Source organism: Callithrix jacchus, chromosome 4, assembly GCF_049354715.1.
Source record: "Callithrix jacchus isolate 240 chromosome 4, calJac240_pri, whole genome shotgun sequence".
NCBI lineage: Eukaryota > Metazoa > Chordata > Mammalia > Primates > Cebidae > Callithrix > Callithrix jacchus.
The window spans coordinates 114,421,031-114,441,741 of record NC_133505.1 but is presented as its reverse complement, the minus strand read 5'-3'; the positions used below and the strand labels follow the sequence as shown (position 1 = coordinate 114,441,741).

Here is a 20,711-nt window from a genome sequence, read left to right as displayed (position 1 = left end):
GTGAAACACCATCTCTACTAAAAATACAAAAATTAGCCGGGTGTGGTGACACATGATTGTAGTCCCAGTTACTCAGGAGGCTGAAGCACAAGAATCATTTGAAACTGGGAGGCAGAGGTTGCAGTGAGCTGAGATCATGTCACTGCACTCCAGACTGGGCAACAGAGCAAGACTTCATCTCAAAAAAAGGAAGAATTTGTTTCTTTTTTCATTTTTTTTTTAATTGTACTTTAGGTTCTGGGGTACATGTGCAGATCATGCAAGATTGTTGCATAGGTACATACATGGCAAGGTGTGTTTATTTTCTTAATAAAGAGTTTTTAATAAATCAATCAGTAAGAAAAACAAATGCAAATGGCTTTAACAGTTGAAAGAATAATCTCATTCCCAATACAAGAGGTATAATTTAAAATAATAATGAAATACCATTGTGGCAAAAATCTGAAAGTTTGAGAGGATACTGTATTAACAAAGATGTAAGGGGACAGGCAAGCTCATAAACTGGCAAGAATATGAATTATTGCAATCTCTCTTGAGGCAATTTGACATTGTCATCAGAATATAAAGTATATATGAGCCAGGCACAGTGGGGCACACCTGCAGTCCCAGCTACTCAGAAGGATGAGGTGGAAGGATCGCTTGAGCCTGGGAGGTCAAAGCTACAGTGAGCTATGATCATACTACTGCACTCCGGCCTGGGTGACAGAGCGAGACCTTGTCTCAAAAATCATCATCATCATCATCATAAAAGAAATTTCTTATCGAAGTTTGAACTCTAAACTATAACAGGACCTCCTCGTGGCAGGGATAGTGGCTTAATCACTTAAGCACCTAAAAAACAACACACACAGTAGACAATAAAGGGTGCAGAATATGCCATCCCAAAATATATCGCTTTGGTATAAGGATTGTTTGGAACTAAAGACACTTGAAAAACAGCAGATGCAAAAAGGGCACTCTGATCTCCCCTTTTCTTAGGGAAAAGGGAGATAAAATAGCCAAGGAAGAGATGCCTTCCCTATACCAGAAGGAAAAGGAAAAGTTCTTATTACCAGAGATGGGGAGTTTGAGACCAAGAAAAATCTGTACAAACAGACTTTGTTAACATAACTTTTATATTCTATTAGTCTCCTCATACCTTTTATTTATTTATTTATCTATTTAAATTTTTTAAGAGATGGGGTCCCCCTATGTTGCCCAGGCTGGACTCAAACTCCTAGGCTCAAGTGATCGATCCTCTCACCTCAGCCTCCTGAGTAGCTGGGAACTCCATATATTTTAGTTATTTTCCACAATTGCTACTCTGTTCAACCTAGTAATAAGCACTTGGGTCTATCTGCTTTTGAGGTCTTCATTTTCCTATGGGGACTCCTGGCTGCATATACCTGTATGCTTTTCTTCTGTTAATCTGTCTTACTTAAATTTAATTCTTGGGCCCAGCCAGAGACCCTAAGAGATTAAGAGGTAAAGTTTGCCTCCCTTACGACACACAAAAATAAGTGTTGCATCAATGCCTTAATGAATTACAGGTAATGGTAAGAAAGAATTTTCTGGGACAAACTCATAAAAGGAAATTGTGAAATTTGTATAAACTACGTACAGAAACAGAAGCAGAGAGATGCCCTGTTGTCATAAAAATCTCCTCCCTTCAGTCCTGGTATTGGTTTTTGTTGAGTTTCCTGCTGCCTGAACCTTCTGGTAACACCAAGGACCAGAGAAAGCAAAGGAGGCAGTAAATTGTCCCAATTACCAGTATCCAAATGCACTCCTGGAGTATAACTACCGCCATTTCCCGGAGCAGGAGTCTCCTTCTACATAGCAATGGCCACCAGGTAGAACAGCTAATGCAATATGGCTGGGTAACCATTGGCTTATTTACACAATTGGAGCTGCAATGGTTCTGAAAGGAGTAAGCAGTTTCTAAGCACATTAGCACAGTAATTCTTTATAAAACTCCCAAATCATTCCCTCTGTCCTCTGATTATAGATTATTAGCAAATGGAAATTAGCTTCACTCCTATGAACAAATTTAATACATCACACAATTTTTATATTGATGGCACCACAGAGATCCATCCCAGAGGGTTAAGAAAAACCAGGCTCAGAAACACTGAATGAGTTGTTCATAATAATCCAAAAAAGGGAAAATTCTAAAATGGTGATTTGCATAATCAATATTGTTCATTAATTATTGCTACTGTTCAAACTACTCTTTAGAACTATAAAACATTCTTATTATATCAGGAATAACAGAAAGTAGCCAATGCCAAGGATATTCTAAAATAATATGATTCTGGAGACAACTGTACATTAGAACCTCTGTAGCACAAGATATAAAAGAGCACTGAGGCCGGACACAGTGACTCATGCCTGTAATTCTAGCACTTTGGGAGGCCAAGGTGGGTGGATCACTTGAGGTCAGGAGTTCGAGACCAGCCTGGCCAACATAGTAAAACCCCATCTCTACTAAAAATACAAAAATTAGCTAGGTGTGGTGGTGCGTGCCTGTAATCCCAGCTACTCTGGAGGCTGAGGCGGGAGACTGATTTGAACCTGGGAGACAGAGGTTGCAGTGAGCTGAGATCATGCCACTGCACTCCAACCTGGGCAACACAGCAAAATTCTCTCTCAATAAATAAATAAATAAATAAGAGAGCATTGAATGTCTTCAAGCCAGAATCCAGGATGTGTGTTTTGGGAATGGGGTCTCACATCTTTTGTTACGCTCTCACTATATGTCAGACACAAACAATTCCTGTGAAGCAAGTAGGGTTTTCTTTTTCTTTTTTTCTTTTTTTTTTTTTTTTTTTGAGACAGAGTCTTACTCTTTTGCCAGGCTCCAGGCTGGAGTGCAGTGGCCCAATCTCGGCTCATTGCAACCTCCGCCTCCTGGTTCAAGCAATTCTCCTGCCTCAGCCTCCTGAGTATCTGGGACTACAGGCATGCACCACGACACCCAGCTAATTTTTGTATTTTAGTAGAGACGGGGTTTCAGTATGTTGGCCAGGATGGTCTCGATCTCTTGACCTCATGATCCACCCACCTCAACCTCCCAAAGTGCTGGGATTTCAGGTGTGAGCCACCGCACCCAGCCACAAGTAGGGTTTTCTAAAGTTTACTGCATAAAGCATTACTTCTGCATTATGTTTATGGATGCTCATTTTAGAAGAGGCCATGTGTTCAAATTAGAGAAACACTGAATCACAGGACCAAAGTTTAAAAGTTTCTTTGGCTAGGCATGGTGGCTCACTCCTGTAATCCCAGCACTTTGGGAAGCTGAGGCAGAAAGAATCCTTGAGCCCAGGAGTTCAAGACCAGCCTGGACAACACAGGGAGACCTCATCTCTACAAAAAAAAAAAGTTTGTTTACTGCAGAATTTCTCAGAGCCTTTGATATACTAATGGCATTGTGATTCTCTGACAGTTATTCACATAGCATTTCCTACACTTATTTGATCACAAAGCTCTTTAAAATATTTCATATTTTGCAATCATAGATGTAGTAGGAAAATATTTTCTCAGAGATCAATATTCCCACTCATAGCAAATGACTTATGAATCAGATGGCAGAACCAAGACAAAGACAAAGACAGTGTCAGAGTCAAAATGGAAATGCACTTCAAATCTGACTCCCAAGTCCAAAATGTTTTTTTGGATTTTTTGAGATAAGGTGTCTGTCGCTTTGTCACCCAGGCTGAAGTCCAGTGGCACCATCACAGCTCACTTCAGGCTCAACCTCCCGGGCTCAAGTGATCTTCCCAAACTAGCCTCCCAAGTAACTGGGACCACAGGTACACACCACCATGCCCAGCTACTTTTTACATTTTTTGTAGAAATGAGATCTCCCTATGTTGCACAGGCTCGTTTTAAACTCCTTGGCTCAAGCGATTCTTCCAACTCAGCCTCCCAAAGTGCTGAGATTATAGGCATGAGCCACTTCACCCAGCCCGAAATGTTGTCATTATACAATCTCTCCAAGGATTTAGTAACAAAAACAGAAAACCTTTAGTAAAAACCCTATCTTGCATGCAACCACCAAGCACCAATCCCAAAATGAACACTATAATATTTAGCTTTGGAATTTTTTAATTATCTATTTCAATATACCTCACTGTTACTACCCATAATATATGATACATGTCCAATTTAGGTTTTTACTTAACTGAAAAGCAGAGGCTCAAGTCTGGGTTGTATTTGAGAACTAAGATTTCCTACCACTAACAAATATTTCTGAACATGAGATATTTCTGCTTACCTTACGCCTTTATTTCTCATTAATAAAATTAGGAGATAAACCTAGATTTAATTTCATACAATTCAACCAGCATTTGTGGGCATATACTCTGTACTCTGCATGTACTGTGCAATGTGCTAAGGATACAATAATGTGTAGAAAACAATTCTGTTTCCAAGGAACTCACGAATAGAAGAGGGGACAAAACATGAATAATAAAACACACAGAGCATATAACATAATATATACTGCATGTGTAGTGAACACACAATGCTCACATGTACTAAAAAGTCAATAAAACGTATTGTAAAGAATTGAAGTTCCCACATTGAGGCACCCGGCACTGCAGCAAACTCAAAGGAGCTCTAAGAGTTATTTAAAACATTTCAGGGAAATTTCAGCAACATCTCTTGTATATCAGGTAAACTATTAGCTCGAGGTAGTTCACATATTCAAGGTTAGATCATGCTACATTCCTTTTAAAAATGTCACGTCTTGCACTTGTAATCTAGCTGTACAGGAGGCTGAGGCAGAGGGATCACATGAGCCCAGGAGTTCAAGACCAGCCTGGGCTATAGCAAGACCCCATCTCAACACATGTATGTATACACATACATACATACATACATTTCACATTTATCTGGACAGCCTGTATTTTTATTTGCTAAATCTGCCAATCCTACTTTAGATAACATTACTAAACGCGTGTTAAATTTCTTGAAGTAATGACGATAATATAGTTATGCAGGAAAAGGTCTTTGTTAGGCATTATATGTGATATATTTAGGGGTCAAGTGTTATGAGGCAACTTACTTGTAGATGGTTCCAGAAAATAAGATATTTAGAGAGAAGATTCAACAAATGTGGCAAAACGTTAACCATTAGTGGATCTAAGTATATTGTTTAAATTTTTCAAAATGAAAAGTTGGAAAAAAAACAGAACAAAATTTGGTAATGTGACTAATTACAGTATTATTTTTACTTTTGAACTAAATCTAAAATTATTCAAAAATATCTGCATATTTGTAGACATTTGCTTTTAAAACTGTTATCAAAACTATGCCTTTAACTACTGCAAAGTAAAAGAATGTATATCATTCCAAATAATTTGATGTAATGATTTTAACATTATCCTTTGTTCCTTATGATATTAAAATTCTAGCATCAAAAAATCATCCAAGGTGATTCTCATCAAAGTTATCCATTGAAAGAGCACGTCCTCTGCCTTTCTGGATCACCATCCACCTGCTACGCTGGCATAATTTCCACTAGGACAATTAGATAATAAGGGTGGTGCTGTTAAAATAAAAAGTGTTGTTTTCAATTTGTTTAAAATGCAGGAATACTACTTTTCCTGTTTCTCTCCGTTCCCCCCACCATTGCATTATTATCTCCCAAAATGATAGAATCAGAAACAATGATTCCAGCTGGAATGCTGAGCATAATTACATCTTTTAAAAACTGGCATTATAGCATTCTCAACATGGACCACTTTTTGATAAAAGTAGATCATTTCAGGTTTCTAAGAAGATCTTTAAAAACTAAAAAACTAAGGCTGCGCACAGTGGCTCACGCCTGTAATCTCAGCACTTTGGGAGGCTGAGGTGGGTGGATCATGAGATAAGGAGTTCGAGACCAACTCGGCTAGCATGGTGAAACCCTGTGTCAACTAAAAATACAAAACTTAGCCAAGCATGGTGGCAGGTGCCTGTAATCTCAGCTACTCGAGAGGTTGAGGTAGGAGAATCGCTTGACCCTGGGAGGCGGAGGTTGCAGTGAGCCAAAATTGTGCCACTGCACTCCAGCCTGGGCAACAGAGCAAGACTTGGTCTCAAAAAAAAAAAAAACCTAAAAACTGAACTATATATTAGTACCCATAAATTCTCTTTAAATGAAAATAGTTTTAGAAATATCTTTAGCTGATTTGCAAAAGAATCCCAGCAACCTAAAGTATAATACATCAACTTGCTCAGTTTACTAGCACAATTAAGCCTATCTAAGTATCTAAATAAGTTGGGGATGTGCTTAAAACTCTAAAACTACTAGCATAAAAAATGGCTCAATTTCTGATTATAACACAATTTAAAAATGCAAATGACTTTTTGGTCTCATGCATTCAAGTCACAAACATTTATAAGTTCCTATGTGTACCACTGGAAGACAAATGACAGGGGGCTAGTTCTCCAGCAAATCCTTCCATGTTCACTTTACTCCTACCTGATACTCTGCTTCTGGCCTAGCTTGAGTGAAGCTCTGCTAGGTCTGGTCTACTCCGGACCACTACTAGTTTCGTCCACTACTGAGACACAAGCATCATTCTCAAGCCAATCTGGGCTTCATTGAAAGAAAGATGCAGAAAATATCCCTTGTTCTGAACGCTGTTGATATTCTGAATCTGAGAAATTAAACTGGCCCTCCAGGCATCTTCAGGGTTAGCTAAGAACTAATATTAAAGAGGGAATGAGAACAGGACAGATTCACAGAGAGACTCACGTCTCTGGGCACTCAATGGAAACACCTACACTCTCACACAGACACATGGATAGGCTCGGTAACTCTTCAGTGATGGCTTTGTTACTCATTCATGTTTCATTCATTCCACAAACATGAATTGAGTATTAGCAACTACTTTGTGCCAGGCAGTGGGCTGGAATCCTCAGGCCCACAAGACCAAGAAAAGAAAAACCGACTAGGGTGGGTGGTTCACACCTGTAATCCTAGCACTTTGGGAGGTCAAGGCGGGAACATCACTTCAGGCCAGGAGTTCAAGACCAGCTTGGCTCATCTCTACTAAAATTTAGCCAGGTATGGTGGTGAACGCTTGTAATCCCAGCTGCTTCAGTGGCTGAGGCATGAGAATTGCTTGAACTCTGGAGGCAGAAGTTGCCATGAGCTGAAATCGTGCCACTGCACTCCAGCCTGGGTGACAGAGTGAGACTCCATCTCAAAAAAAAAAGAAATACAATATCTACTAGAGGAGCATGTGGTCACCAAGTGGGCAATGTAAGATAAGCCATAACAAAAGGATGAGGGAGGTTGGGGGGCAGCTTTAGCAAAGACCCAGAGACAAAATAAGGTCTCAGCCTCATCCAAAGATCTTCAAGCAGGTCATCATAGCTGGGGGTTTTATTGCCAGCAGAGAACAATGGCAGAGAAGGCTGGCAAGAGGCAGGGACTAGGCTCTCAAGAACCTTGAAAAACACACTAAGTTTGTATTTTATCCTGAGGGAACTAAAAGCCTTAAGCAGGGGAAGAGTGTGATCAGATTTAGATGTATTCAGTTTATGAAATTTCAGAAACAGGAAAACAGTGCATTGCTAAAACCCTCTTATAAACATATGTCATATGCCTTTCTGAGGACTGTGCTAATAGTTTCCCTTCCACAGTCTACTTTTTTAAAATTTATTTTATTTTATTGAGGAGTTTTGCTCTTGTTGCCCACATTGGAGTGCAATGGTGCAATATTGGCTCACCACAACCTCCACCTCCCGGGTTCAAGTGATTCTCCTGCCTCAGCCTCCCAAGTAGCTAGGATTACAGGCATGCGCCATCATGCCTGGCTAATTTTGTATTTTTAATAGAGATGGGGTTTCTCCAGGTTGGTCAGGCTGGTCTCAAACTCCCGACCTCAGGTGATCTGCCCCCTCGGCCTCCCACAGTGCTGGGATTACAGACATGAGCCACCACATCCGGTTTTAATTTTTATATTTTTAGAGATGAGGTCTTACCGTGATGCCCAGGCTCATCTAGAACTCCTGGGCTCAAGTGATCCACCTGCCTCAGCTTCCCAAAGTGCTGGGATTACAAGCATGAGCCACCACATCCACCCCCTCAGTCTATCTGTAAGAAGGAAATGCTGAACTAGTAGACTGTAGAATTATATTATCAAGAAAAGTTGTAATTTTTTCAAAATGAAAAAAAAAATCAACTAACTTGGCCAGGCAGGGTGGCTCATATCTATAGTCCCAGCACTTTGGGAGGCCAAGGAGGGCAATCACTTGAGGCCAGGAGTTTGAGACCAGCCTGGCCAACATGGTGAAACCCTGTCTCTACTAAAAATACAAAACTTAGCCGGGCGTAGTGGTATATGCCTGCAGTCCCACCTACTCGGGAGGTTGAGGTATGAGAATTGCTTAAACCCAGGAGGAGTTGTCTCTGGGTCTTTACTAAAGCTGCCCCACCCCCCTCATCCTTTTGTTATGGCTTATCTCACATTGCCCACTTGGTGACCACATGCTCCTCTAGTAAATGAACTACTGAACATGGTGTGATATGTGACACGTGTGACAGATAAAAACTGTCTCAAAAAAAAACTAACCTGTTGAAATATCTCACATTTACATGTAAAATATTTTCTCAATGGAATATTACAAACAGGCAAAACTGAAGACTATATGGAACACCTCATTACCCACCCTTCAGTCTTATCAAATCTATGTTGACATTTATTTCAAAATTTAAGTAATAAAGCATTAATTATAGTTGAAGTCCCCCACCCCGTGCCCTTCCTCCTCAGTATTAACCACTTGAATGTAGTTTATCATCTCTATGCTAAGCAACATTCCATTTTATAAATACATTCTGATGTGTTTATCTAGTCTTATGACATTTTCTAGTTATTTCTGAACCAAAAGACTTTCCTTTATCTATTTTTCTACTAGGTTGCTTGTTTTTCTATTATATGGTAGGAGTTCTTTATATATTCTTTATTATTATTATTATTTGCAGAGATGAGGTCTCGCTATGTTACTCAAGCTGGTCTCAAACTCCTGACCTCAAGCAATACTCCCACCTCAGCCTCTCACAGTGTTGAGATTATAGGCACAAGCCATTGTACCGGGTCAGGGTTCTTTATATATTCTAGAGAGCGACAGAGTCAGCATTTTTTTTTTTTTTTTGAGATGGAGTCTTGTTCTGTCACCCAGGCTGGAGTGCAGTGGTGCGATCTCAGCTCACTGCAACCTCCGCCCCCTGGGTTCAAGCGATTCTCATGCCTCAGCCTTCTGAGTAGCTGGGACTACAGGCGCCCGCTACCATGCCTGGCTAATTTTTGTGTTTTTAGTAGAGACGAGGTTTCACCATGTTGGCCAGGTTGTTCTTGAACTCCTGACCTCAGCTGATTCGCTTGCCTCAGCCTCCCAAAGTGCTGGGATTACAGGCGTGAGCCACCACACCCGGCCAGGAGTCAATTACTTTTGATGAAAATATTTTCTCCCAGTTTGCTGTCTACCTCTTCACTTTTTCTATGGTAGCTTTTGTTAACTAGAAGTTTTAAATTTTAACATAGTCAAATGTATTGGTGTTTACCTATAAGTTGGACTTTTAAAAACTTTTAATTTACAGGACAACATGAACATATATATTGGACTTTCATATCTTGGATAAGAAATTCTTCTGGCTGGGTACAATAGTTCAACCTGTAACCCTAGCACTTTGGAAGGCTGAGGCAGGTGGATTGCTTGAGTCCAGGAGTTTAAGACCAACCTGGGTAACATGGTGAGACCATGTCTCTACAAAATACAAAAAATTAGCTGGGCATGGTGGTATGCACCTGTAGTCCCAGATACTGGGGAGGCTAAGCTGAGAGGACTGCTTGGCCCGGGAAGTCAAGGCTGCAGTGAGCTCTGACCGCACCCCTGCACTCCAGCCTGAGCCACAGAGCAAAATCCTGTCTTGAAAAAATGAAAATAAATTATTTCTTTCCCAAAGTTCATAAAATTACTCTTCTATATTTACTTCAAGAAGTTCTAAAGTTTCACTTTAAATTTAGGGCATTTATTTCTAGAGGTAAGTACCTAATTTTATTTTAATCTTCACATAGATAACCAATGATCCCATCCCAATTTAGTGAATAGACCATCCTTTTCCTACTGATTCACAGTGTCAATTCAAAATAATATACCAAGTTTCCATGTGTGTTCTGAACTTTCTATTTTGTTCTATTTGTCTGTCTATTTAATGAAACAGAATAGGTCCTTTTGAACAGAGGCAGGGATACAATACAGTAATGGAATATTAAACCGGAAAGCTAGACTAAGTAAAGTTCAAGCAGGACTTTGAATACAATTAACGATCTACCAGGCCTCTTATCTAGCCAGGTAGCAGTCCGCTAGAGAAAGGGCCAGCAAATTATGGCCCATGGGCTAAATCCAGCATGACACCTGTTTTTGTAAATAAAGATTTACTGGAATACAATTATTTATGTATTGCCTGTGGCTGCTCTGACTGCAATAATACAATTGAGTAGTTCTTTTCCATCTGCCTCATGCATTGTTCTTGGAAGGGTGAGGAGGGGGGATCCAAATAAAAGATGGTAGGATAGAAGAGGAAGCTGAAAATAAGTTCTCATTAGGAAAAAACTGAAAATTATCTGGTAGAGGGCAGGAGAAAAAGGAAAGGAGCTTTGTGGTTCCCAATTCTCAGGTCTCTTGGGCTATAATGTCTCCTCCCAAGAGATGAAAAAACCTGGCTGCCTACAAACCCCTGATTAATGGAAACAGATTTTCAGAGTAGCTCCATACTCTATTTAATTCTCTCCCTCTCTGACTCTAGAAATGCTTGATTTGGCTGCGTAAAAGTAATTCTAATTATAGTGATTTACATGAACTACTTACCATTTATGCCTAATTACCTCACAGCACAATAACAATTATGCATACATTAAATGTGTCAGATTAACCTGGTTGTAAATTTTATTCAATAACAAAAGTAAAGTGTTTATAAATGCTCATTCTTCATAGTTTGTTGCTCATATGGCATGGTCATCTGCTCACGACATCTTCAAATGTTAATTTATTAGAGAAAACATTGTTACATAGGTAGGTGAAAGCAGCCTGGTAGTCTGTCACCAATTTTTTCACGTTGGTTAATCTGGTGTCTTATGAAGAAGGTACACTTTAATATTACAGCACAGACTTACAGAAAGTTTCTTAGGAGTACAATGAGGGAAGAAAAATAAGTCCACCATAATGAAATTTATTTCTGTTTTGTTTCGTTTTGTTTTTTGAGACAGTCTCTCTCTGTCGCCCAGGCTGGAGTGCAGTGGCATGATCTCGGCTCACTGCAGCCTCAACCTCCTGTGCTCAAGTGATCCTCCCACCTCAGCCTCCCAAGTAGGTGGGACCACAGACATGTACCACCATGCCTAGATAATTTTTTTTTAAGTAGAGTTGGGATCTCCCTATGTTGGCCAGGCTGGACTCAAACTCATGGCCTCAAGCAATCCTCCCACCTCAGCCTTTCAAAATGCTGGAATTACAGGCATGAGCCACCACACCCAGCCTATAATGAAGTTTAAATATCTGTATTAAAAACAAAATCCAAAGTTCAAAATATCATAAATCCTAATTAGCAGATGTCTTAGTTCATTTTCTGTTACTTATAAGTTTCAGATATTCTAAAATTTATTTATTTTTTAAACAGGTAGTAATTAGCTAATTTAATGATACAATGAAGACTTTGAGAAATACTATTGGTTATTTAAAGTACATGAAAATGGGCAGTCAGTACTGCTCAGCTTTTCTCCAAAATGGCTGAATGTGTATCACAGCAGCAGAAATGCTATAGCTAATAAAAAACTTAAATTCTTGAGTGATCTGTCTTCTCCTTAGCTGTTCTGACGGCCTATCAGAAAGAGAGTGTGGCATGGTCAAATGTGTTGTGCCTTAGAGTTTCCACTTTCCTTTCAACAATGTCAAGGTTTCATACCCAAGGCAAAAGTTTACATTCCAAAGTCAGAGTTTTATCTTCAGAAACTGAGTAATTTATAAAGAAAAGGAATTTACGGGCCAGGCACAGTGGATCATGCCTGTAATCCCAACACTTTGGGAGGATGAGGTGGGTTGATCATGAGGTCAGGAGTTCAAGACCATCCTGGCCAACATGGTGAAACCCCGTCTCCACTAAAAATACACAGATTAGCTGGGCATGGTGGGGTGGGCCTGGTACCAGCTTCTCAGGAGGTTGAGACAGGAGAGTCACTTGAACCCAGGAGGTGGAAGTTGCAGTGAGCTGAGATCATGCCATTGCACTCAAGCCTGGGCAACAGAGTGAGACTCCATCTCAAAAATAAAAAAATAAAAAATAAAGATTTAGTGGATTTAGGAAACTATAAGGGCCAAAAGCAGTCGCTCATGCCTGTAATCCCAGCACTTTTGGAGGCCAAAATGGGAGGACTGTTTGAGCCCAGGAGATCAAGACCAGCCTAGGCAACATGGTAAGACCCTGTTGGAGGGAGGGAAGGAAGGAAGGAAGGAAGGAAGGAAGGAAGGAAGGAAGGAAGGAAGGAAGGAAGGAAGGAAGGAAAGGAGGGAGGGAGGGAGGGAGGGAGGGAAGAAGGAAGGAAGGAGAGGGAGGGAGGGAGGGAGGGTGGGAGGAAGGAAGGAAGGAGAGGGAGGGAGGAGAGGGACAGAGGGAGGGAGATAGGAAGGAAGGAAGGAGAGGGAGGGAGGGAGAAAGGAAGGAAGGAGAGGGAGGGAGGGAGGGACAGAGAGAGGGAGAAAGGAGAGGAAGGGAGGGAGGAAGGAAGGGAGGGAGGGAGGGACAGAGGGAGGGAGAAAGGAGAGGAAGGGAGGGAGGAAGGAAGAGAGGGAGGAAGGAAGGAAAGAAGGAAGAGAGGAGAGGGAGGGAGGGAAGGAGGGAGGGGGAGGAAGAAAGGGACGAAGGGAGGGTGGGAGGGAGGGAGGGAGGGAGGGAGGAAGGAAGGAAGGAAGGAAGGAAGGAAGGAAGGAAGGAAGGAAGGAAGGAAGGAAGGAATACTATTAGAAAGAGATGTTGCTCTACCTACTAAACATTTATTCACATGCACTAGGATTTAATAAATAGGATCTTTTACTAGACACATTTGAAATGCTACCTGATATATCAAATCTTTCACTTACATTCGATTTCAACTACCCAATAAAACCTGGGTTATTTACTAGCTGGTCCATCATAGCCAACTCATATATCAAAGGTGAAAGTATGGAAAAGTACCGTTAAGAAGAGCCCAAGAATGTTTAAAAAACCACTGTTACTGAATCAGCAATCAAATAAGTTAATAATTACAGGATACTTGTGATTGGATGGGAGTTCACCAACCACTGTAAGATGAGCCCTAGGGATGCTACAGAGTAGTGAGGAGGGATAAAAGGAGTATTATTCCAGGAGGCCCAGGCAGATAGATTGCTTGAGCCCAGGAGTTCAAGACCAGTCTGGACAATGCAGCAAAATCCCATCTCTATTTAAAAAAAAAAAAAATTAGCTGGGTGTGGTGGCACACACCTGTAGTCCCAGTTACTGGGGAGGCTGAGGTGTAGGGTTTGCCTGAGCCTGGGAGGTCAAGGCTACAGTGAGCCATGATTGCATCACTGCATTCCAGCTTGGCAACAGAGTGAGACCTTGTCTCAAAAAAAAAGGAATAAATTTCCAAAAGGAAGAGGACTAGAAAGGGAGCAAGATATGAAATTCAGGAAAGCAGTTCAAGTCTCAGACAACCAAAACATCCGGTTGAGTACAACATGCTGTTTCCCGACTAGGCCACATAACCAAATTGTTATTTTACTTGGAAGCCCATCTGTATAACAACCTATATAATTACAGAGTTTTATACATTATGGTTTATATACTATATGCAAATATATCTCTATGCATATATCACATATAACTAGATATGCAGTACGTAAGCAGTCTATATGTTTCAAACTTTTTGGTTCTTTACTCACCTATAAACTTTGAGAAATATGGGAAAAAGAAGTTGGTCATCAAAAGGAATAATTCCTCATTATTACCTATATCCATTGTGCTGGACTGGTCACTCATGGTGCCCGCCACACTCACAGTCCACTTCTGAGAGCAACTGCCATGCTCAGGGGAGCAGCCCTGCATGGGACAGTAACTGGAGCGCCCATCTTTACACTGGTTAATGACCTCTAAGAAACCCAATATGAAAGCTCTACCCAAACAGGGATGAAGTCATTGGTTGGCCTGTGAGATCGTTACTCAGGAATTTAAACTACAGACATGGAGAGAGAATTAAAAAGTTGGGGCTGGGTGTGGGGGCTCATACCTGTAATCCCTACACTTTGGGAGGGTGAGGTGGGCGGATCACAAGGTCAGGAGTTCAAGACCAGCCTGGCCAACATAGTGAAACCCGTCTCTACTAAAAATACAAAAATTAGCTGAGTGTGGTGGTGTGCACCTGTAATCCCAGCCACTCGGGCAGGCTGAGGCAGGAGAACTTCATGAACCCGGGAGGCAGAGGTTGCAGTAAGCTGAGATCGTGCCATTGCACTCCAGCAAGACTCTGTCTCAAAAAAACAACAACAAAAAAAGGAAGTTGGTAGAGTGAACAGAAGTAGAAGCAGACATGAGAGGGAAGGAACAACAAAGTAAGTGGGTGCTATGATCTCAATGTTTGGATCACCCCAAAATTCATATGTTGAAGTTCTAGCCCCCAAAGTGAGGCTCTTAGGAGGTAGGATCTTTCGAAGGTGATGAGGTCATGAGAGCAGAGCCCTCCTCGGTGGGATTAGTGCCCGTACAAAAGAGGCCTGAGGGAACTCATTTGTCCCTTCAGCCATGTGAGGACACAGTAAAAAGACAGCTGCCCATGAATAGTTAAGCGGGCACTCACCAGACACTGAATTTGCCAGCACTCTGATCTTGGCCTTCCCAGCACCCAGAACTACAAGAAACAATTTTCTGTTGTTTATAAGCTACCCAGTTTATGGTATTTTATTATAGCAGCCCAAGTGGACCAAGACAATGAATGACATGAATGGCAGAGCACCGTAAGGCCTAGCTGTGTAATGGAGATGTCTTTCATTGCTATGTTCTTGTGTAATCTTATTCTAAATCTCCATTTCTTTCTGCAATCTAAATGAATCTCTATTTCTTTCAACTAACACAATGGGAAGACATTTTCTTTACATAAAAATAAAACTAATTATACTCTCAGGAGCTTTTTTAAAAAGTAAAATTATTTTCATTCCTTTTTGTTTGTTTGTTTTTTATTTGTATTGTAGAGACAGGGTCTCTCTATATTGCCCAGGCTGATCTCAAACTTCTGGCCTCAAGCTCTCCTTTCACCTTGGCCTCCCAAAGTGCTAGGATTACAGGTTTGGTCACCACACCTGGCCCTCATTCTTTTTTTTTTTTTTTTTAAGACAGAGTCTCACTCTGTCACCCAGGCTGGAGTGTAGTGGCTTTATCTTGGCTCACCGTAACCTCCACCTCATGGGTTTAAGCGATTCTTCTGCCTCAGCCTCCTGAGCAGCTGGGATTACAAATGGCTGCCATCGCCCTGGCTAATTTTTGTATTTTTGCCCAGGCTGGGACTGTAATTTGGCTCAGGCGTGCCTGTAGTCCCAGCTACTCAGGAGACTGAGGGCAAGGTGGGCGGATTACCTGAGGTCATTCGAGATCAGCCTCGCCAACATGACAAAACCCATCTCTACTAAAAATACAAAAATTAGCTGGGTATAGTGGCAGGTGCCTGTAATCCCAGCTACTCAGGAGGCTGAAGCAGGAGAACTGCTTGAACTCAAGAGGTGGAGGTTGCAGTGAGCCAAGATTGCACCATTGCTCTCTAGCCTGGGTAACAGAGCAAGAATCCATCAATCAATCAATATAAATAGACATACTAGTCACATCCATGCAGGAATTAGGTTTTCTTTTAAAAAAAAAAAAAGGCAAAACAGCTCTAAAACCAAAGTGAAACTGAAGAGAGTGATCAAGGTAGAAAGTTGTTAGCTAGTTGTTAGCTAGGTAGAGCGCTAGCTGTGGTGTTCCCTTCAGATATCTCATTACAAGTACGAGGGGTTCCCAAGAGAAGCATCCAAAGAGATGAGGACAGAATATAAACTGAGATAGACATTGCTCTCCCCAGCTGGATGCTTGCGTAGGTAAGAAAATGCATAAGCAGCTGCCAGAGCAGCGTGTGAAGAGTTCATGGGAGAATTTGACATGTATCCCCAGCAGAAAGGGGGTATTCATGACAAAGACAGAAACTAGTGCCTGCTTCTTACTTGCAGAAGTCTGAGGACAGGAGGCTGACTGAAGCTGCCCATGGAGAAAGGAGTGGAAAAAGGAGATGTTATGCTTCCTGTGGCTTTTACAGACACCATAAAAGATGACCTAACAAGAATGTCCCAGGCTGGGCGTGGTGGCTTACACCTGTAATCCCAGCACTTTAGGAAGCCGAGACGGGTAGATCACTTGAGCTCAGGAGTTGAAGGTCGGCCTGGGCAACATGATAAAACTCCATCTCTACTAAAAATACAAAATTAGCGAAGTATGGTAGTGCACGCTTGTAACCCAGTTACTTGGAAGGCTGAGATGGGAGAATTGCTTGAACCCAGGAGGCGAAGGTTGCCATGAGCCAAGATATCATGCCACTGCACTCCAGCCTAGTTGATAGAGCAAGATCCTGTCTCAAAAAAAAAAAAAAGAAATGTACTGAAAGGATCTCACCCAAGAAGGCTAAGCGCAAGGGCAAGGTGGTATCAGCAGAATGTGGGGTTGTGAGTTGCTTTCCCAGAGTTGTAAGAGGTTAGTCAAAGATTGGGGAAGTATGTAGGTCTCCATGGGAGTCTTGAAGAACCCACCAGTAAGCCCCTCAACAAAGAGCTGGCATGTCAGCATATTCCATACAAAGGCCCCAATAACAAACTAGTCACTTAAGACTGCTGCTTCACTCTAATCTTTCATTCTTCTCCTTCTGACCCTGGAGAAGTCGGGCAAACAGAGAAAGAAGGAGGAAGAAAAGGGAAAGAACACATCACTCTTCCTTTTCCACTGCTGATCCCTGGATGAGGCCTCAGCTAAAGGAAAGGGAAAGCTTTGATTTCCATAGAAGTTTTTATTTAGACTGGACTGCATTTTTTAAGTACCTAAATATGAAGCTGTTGAAATCCCTGAAGGCAAAAGAAAGCTATGGAACATCAAAAGGCCAGGAAAGGAGATCCGACAGAATTTGTGTAAAGGAACTGGTGGAAATTTTTCAAACTGTTTCATGGCTGTGCCTTACTGTATTGCATCCATTTTAGAAAATGCTTACACTTTTAACTGTTTAATCTTTCATATCATATAAGCCTCACCTTTGAAAAAAGGCCTTCTGTTTCTATATTGTATCCTTTAAGGTCCTCGTGTAATTTCTGCAAAGACTGTATGACTCTTCTTTGATGTTCATCATCCTTTAGCTCATGAGCTCTGATCAGAAAATCATAGTGGTCCAGAGGTCCATGACAAACAGCCAAAGCTTTCAAATAAGTCTCTGAAGTGGCCGTTGGGTTCATGCTCTCGGATGTCTGAACTGTATAAGCTATAAACAAAAACATATAAAATTTTAGACCTTCTTAAATACATTTCACAGTTTCTTAAGGGTCACATTCAAACTTTTAACTAGTTATTAGTGTATCTATTTGAGCAGTTTTTGTAAATGTCATTTTGATAAAAACAACATAAAACACATCTTGAGAATGATCCAAGATGGCCGATCGCTAACATCTCGGGATTGCAGCTCCCAGTGAAACCTCAGAGAATGAGAGGACGCCACACTTTCAGACAAATTTTGGTCACTCACGGAGCAGAAGATTTCCAGTGGAGGAGCTCCACGGGTCGCCAGCGCGACTCTTGTGGCCGGCACAGCGGTTGTGCCGGCACCTCGGCGTGGCAGCTCTCGGTGCAGAGTAAACGGGACTTGTTCCCCTTTTGACCAAGGTTTGGAGGAGCCACATGGGTCACCAGCGCGACTCCTGTGGCTGGCACAGCGGTTGTGCTGGCACTTTGGCGTGGCAGCTCTTGGTGCAGAGTAAACTGGACTGGTTCCCCTTCTGACCAAGGTTTAGAGCTCTGGGAAGGCAGAGTCGCCTATTACAGACTCAAGAAGGAAGCCAGACTGGAGATTCCCAGGCGGAAAAGCACTATCAGTCTTAATGCCGCTGTTTTGGCCGGCACAGTGGGTTGCTCAGATTTCGGCCCTGGGAATTAACAACTTGGACGTCCACTCAGAGACCTAATTTGAAAGTTGGTAATTACAAAGATGACAGGTGGATAAATTTACAATGATGGGAAGAAACCAGTATAAAAAGGCTGAGAATACTCAAAATCATAACACCTCTCCCTCTAAAGAGGATCACAGTTCCTCATCAACAAGGGAACAAGACTTGATGGAGAACAAGCGCATCCCATTAACAGAATCAGGCTTCAGAAGATGGATAATAAGAAATTTCTGTGAGTTAAAAGAACATGTTGCAGCCCAATGTAAAGAAACTAAGAACTTTGAAAAAAGGTTTGATGAAATCCTAATGAGAATAGAAAACTTAGAGAGGAATATAAATGAATTAATGGAACTGAAAAATACAATGCGGGAACTCCGAGAAGTATGCACAGGTTTAAACACTCGAATTGTTCAAGCAGAAGAAAGGATATCAGAGGTCGAAGTCCAACTTAATGAAATAAAATGAGAAGACAAGATTAGAGAAAAAAAGGATAAAAAGGAATGAGCAAAGTCTCCAAGAAATGTGGGACTATGTGAAAAGACCAAATTTACGTTTGATAGGTGTACCTGAATGCGACGGAGAGAATGATCCAAGCTGGAAAATATTCTCCAGGATATTATTCAGGAAAATTTTCCTAAACTAGCAAAGCAGGACAATATTCAACCCCAGGTAATACAGAGAACACCACAAAGATAGTCCTCAAGAAGAGCAACCCCAAGGCACATAATTGTTAGATTCACCAGGGTTGAAGCGAAGGAGAAAATACTAAGGGCAGCCAGAGAGAAAGGTCAGGTTACCCACAAAGGCAAGCCTATCAGACTTACAGCAGATCTCTCAGCAGAAACTCTACAAGCCAGAAGAGAGTGGGGGCCAATATTCAACATCCTTAAAGAACAGAACCTTCAGCCCAGAATTTCATATCCAGCCAAACTAAGCTTCACAACTGAAGGAAAAATAAAATCTTTTATGAACAAGCAAGAACTCAGAGATTTTATTACCACCAGGCCTTTACAAGAGCTTCTGAAAGAAGCATTACACATAGAAAGAAACAACCGGTATTAGCCTTTCTAAAAATATACCAAAAAGTAAAGAGCATCAACATAAAGAAGAATTTACATCAACGAATGGATAAAACATCAAATGGCAGTAATCCTAAATTTAAATAGACTAAATCCCCCAACCAAAAGATACAGCCAAAACCCAACGGCATGTTACCTCCAGACCCATTTCACATGCAAGGATACACAAAGACTCAAACAAAGGGATGGAGAAAGATTTACCAACCAAATGGAGAGCAATAATAAATAAATAAATAAAAAGCAGGAGTTGCAATTCTCGTATCTGATAAAATAGATTTTAAAGCAACAAAGATATAGTAGTAAAAGGATCAATGCAACAACAAGAGCTAACGATCCTAATACCCAGATACATAGAGACTTAGACTCAATGAGACAGAAAATTAATAAGGATATCAAGAACTGGAACTCAGATCCGGAACAAGTAAACTTAATAAATATTTATAGAGCTCTCCACTTTAAATACATAAAATATACATTCTTGTCAATACCACATCACATCTACTCATAGGTTTAAATGAAACATTGATTGGCCATTATTAATACCCATTTTTTTTTAGAATAAAGCATTTCCATTCTCTCTCCCTCTTTTTCTTCCTCTTTCTTCCTCTCCTTCACTCCTTTTTTTTTTTTCTTTCCTTCTCTCAAAAAAAGAAAAAAAAGAAATCAAGTTGTAGACCTCTAGATCCAGGTCGGCAATGTCTCTCTCATTGCTTGATTTCCTCCCTTCCCTTCCTCCTTTCCTCCCTTCCTGCCTTCCTCCCTTCCTAAAAAAGAAGAAAACAACAAAAAAAAACACACATCTTAATCCAGGCACAGTGGCTCACGTCTGTAATCCCAACACTTTGGGAGACCGAGGCAGGGGGATCACTTGAGGTCAGGAATTCAAGACCAGCCTGGCCAAATGGTGAAATCGCATCTCTACTAAAAATACAAAAATTAGCCACGCATGGTGGTGAATGCTTGTTAATTCCACCTGCTTGGGAGGCTGAGCCATGAGAATTGCTTTAACTCAGTAGGCAGCGGCTGAAGTGAGCAGAGATTGTGCCACTGTATTCCAGCCTGGGTGACAGAGAGAGACTCAGTCTCAAAAAAAAAAAAAATTTAAACAATGAATATATTTCTAATTGTTTTATTTTAACAAAAGGAAATAAACCCTAAATCCCTAAACTATAATTGTAACCTCTCTCCCAGAAAGCCTATTCCTACTACAGCTTCTACTTTGCTTCCAGTCCACTAAAGGACCCACCTGGGTTCCTCATCTCCTTCCCAAAGCAAGGGAGCCGCCTTTCTTTGAGTTAGCCCTAATTCTAGTTCTTAAACACCAAGGCAGAGACTTCAAGATTAGTCCCAAGGGTTTTCCAGTGCTCCTTAATTCTCTACCCAAAGACAACACCACATTCAGATATTACAACATCAATT

General features: G+C 41.2%; 1 protein-coding gene across 5 annotated transcripts in view; it reads right to left on the bottom strand.

The window, feature by feature from the left end:
* Positions 1-20,711, bottom strand: part of AFG1L (AFG1 like ATPase) — a 251,443-nt gene that overhangs the window by 198,706 nt on the left and 32,026 nt on the right. For all 5 annotated transcript variants that reach the window (XM_054254317.2, XM_078369902.1, XM_002746932.7 and 2 more), the window contains one exon: positions 17,311-17,534. In XM_054254317.2, the coding sequence (XP_054110292.1) occupies positions 17,311-17,534 (224 nt within the window). The remainder of the gene's footprint in view (positions 1-17,310; positions 17,535-20,711) is intronic.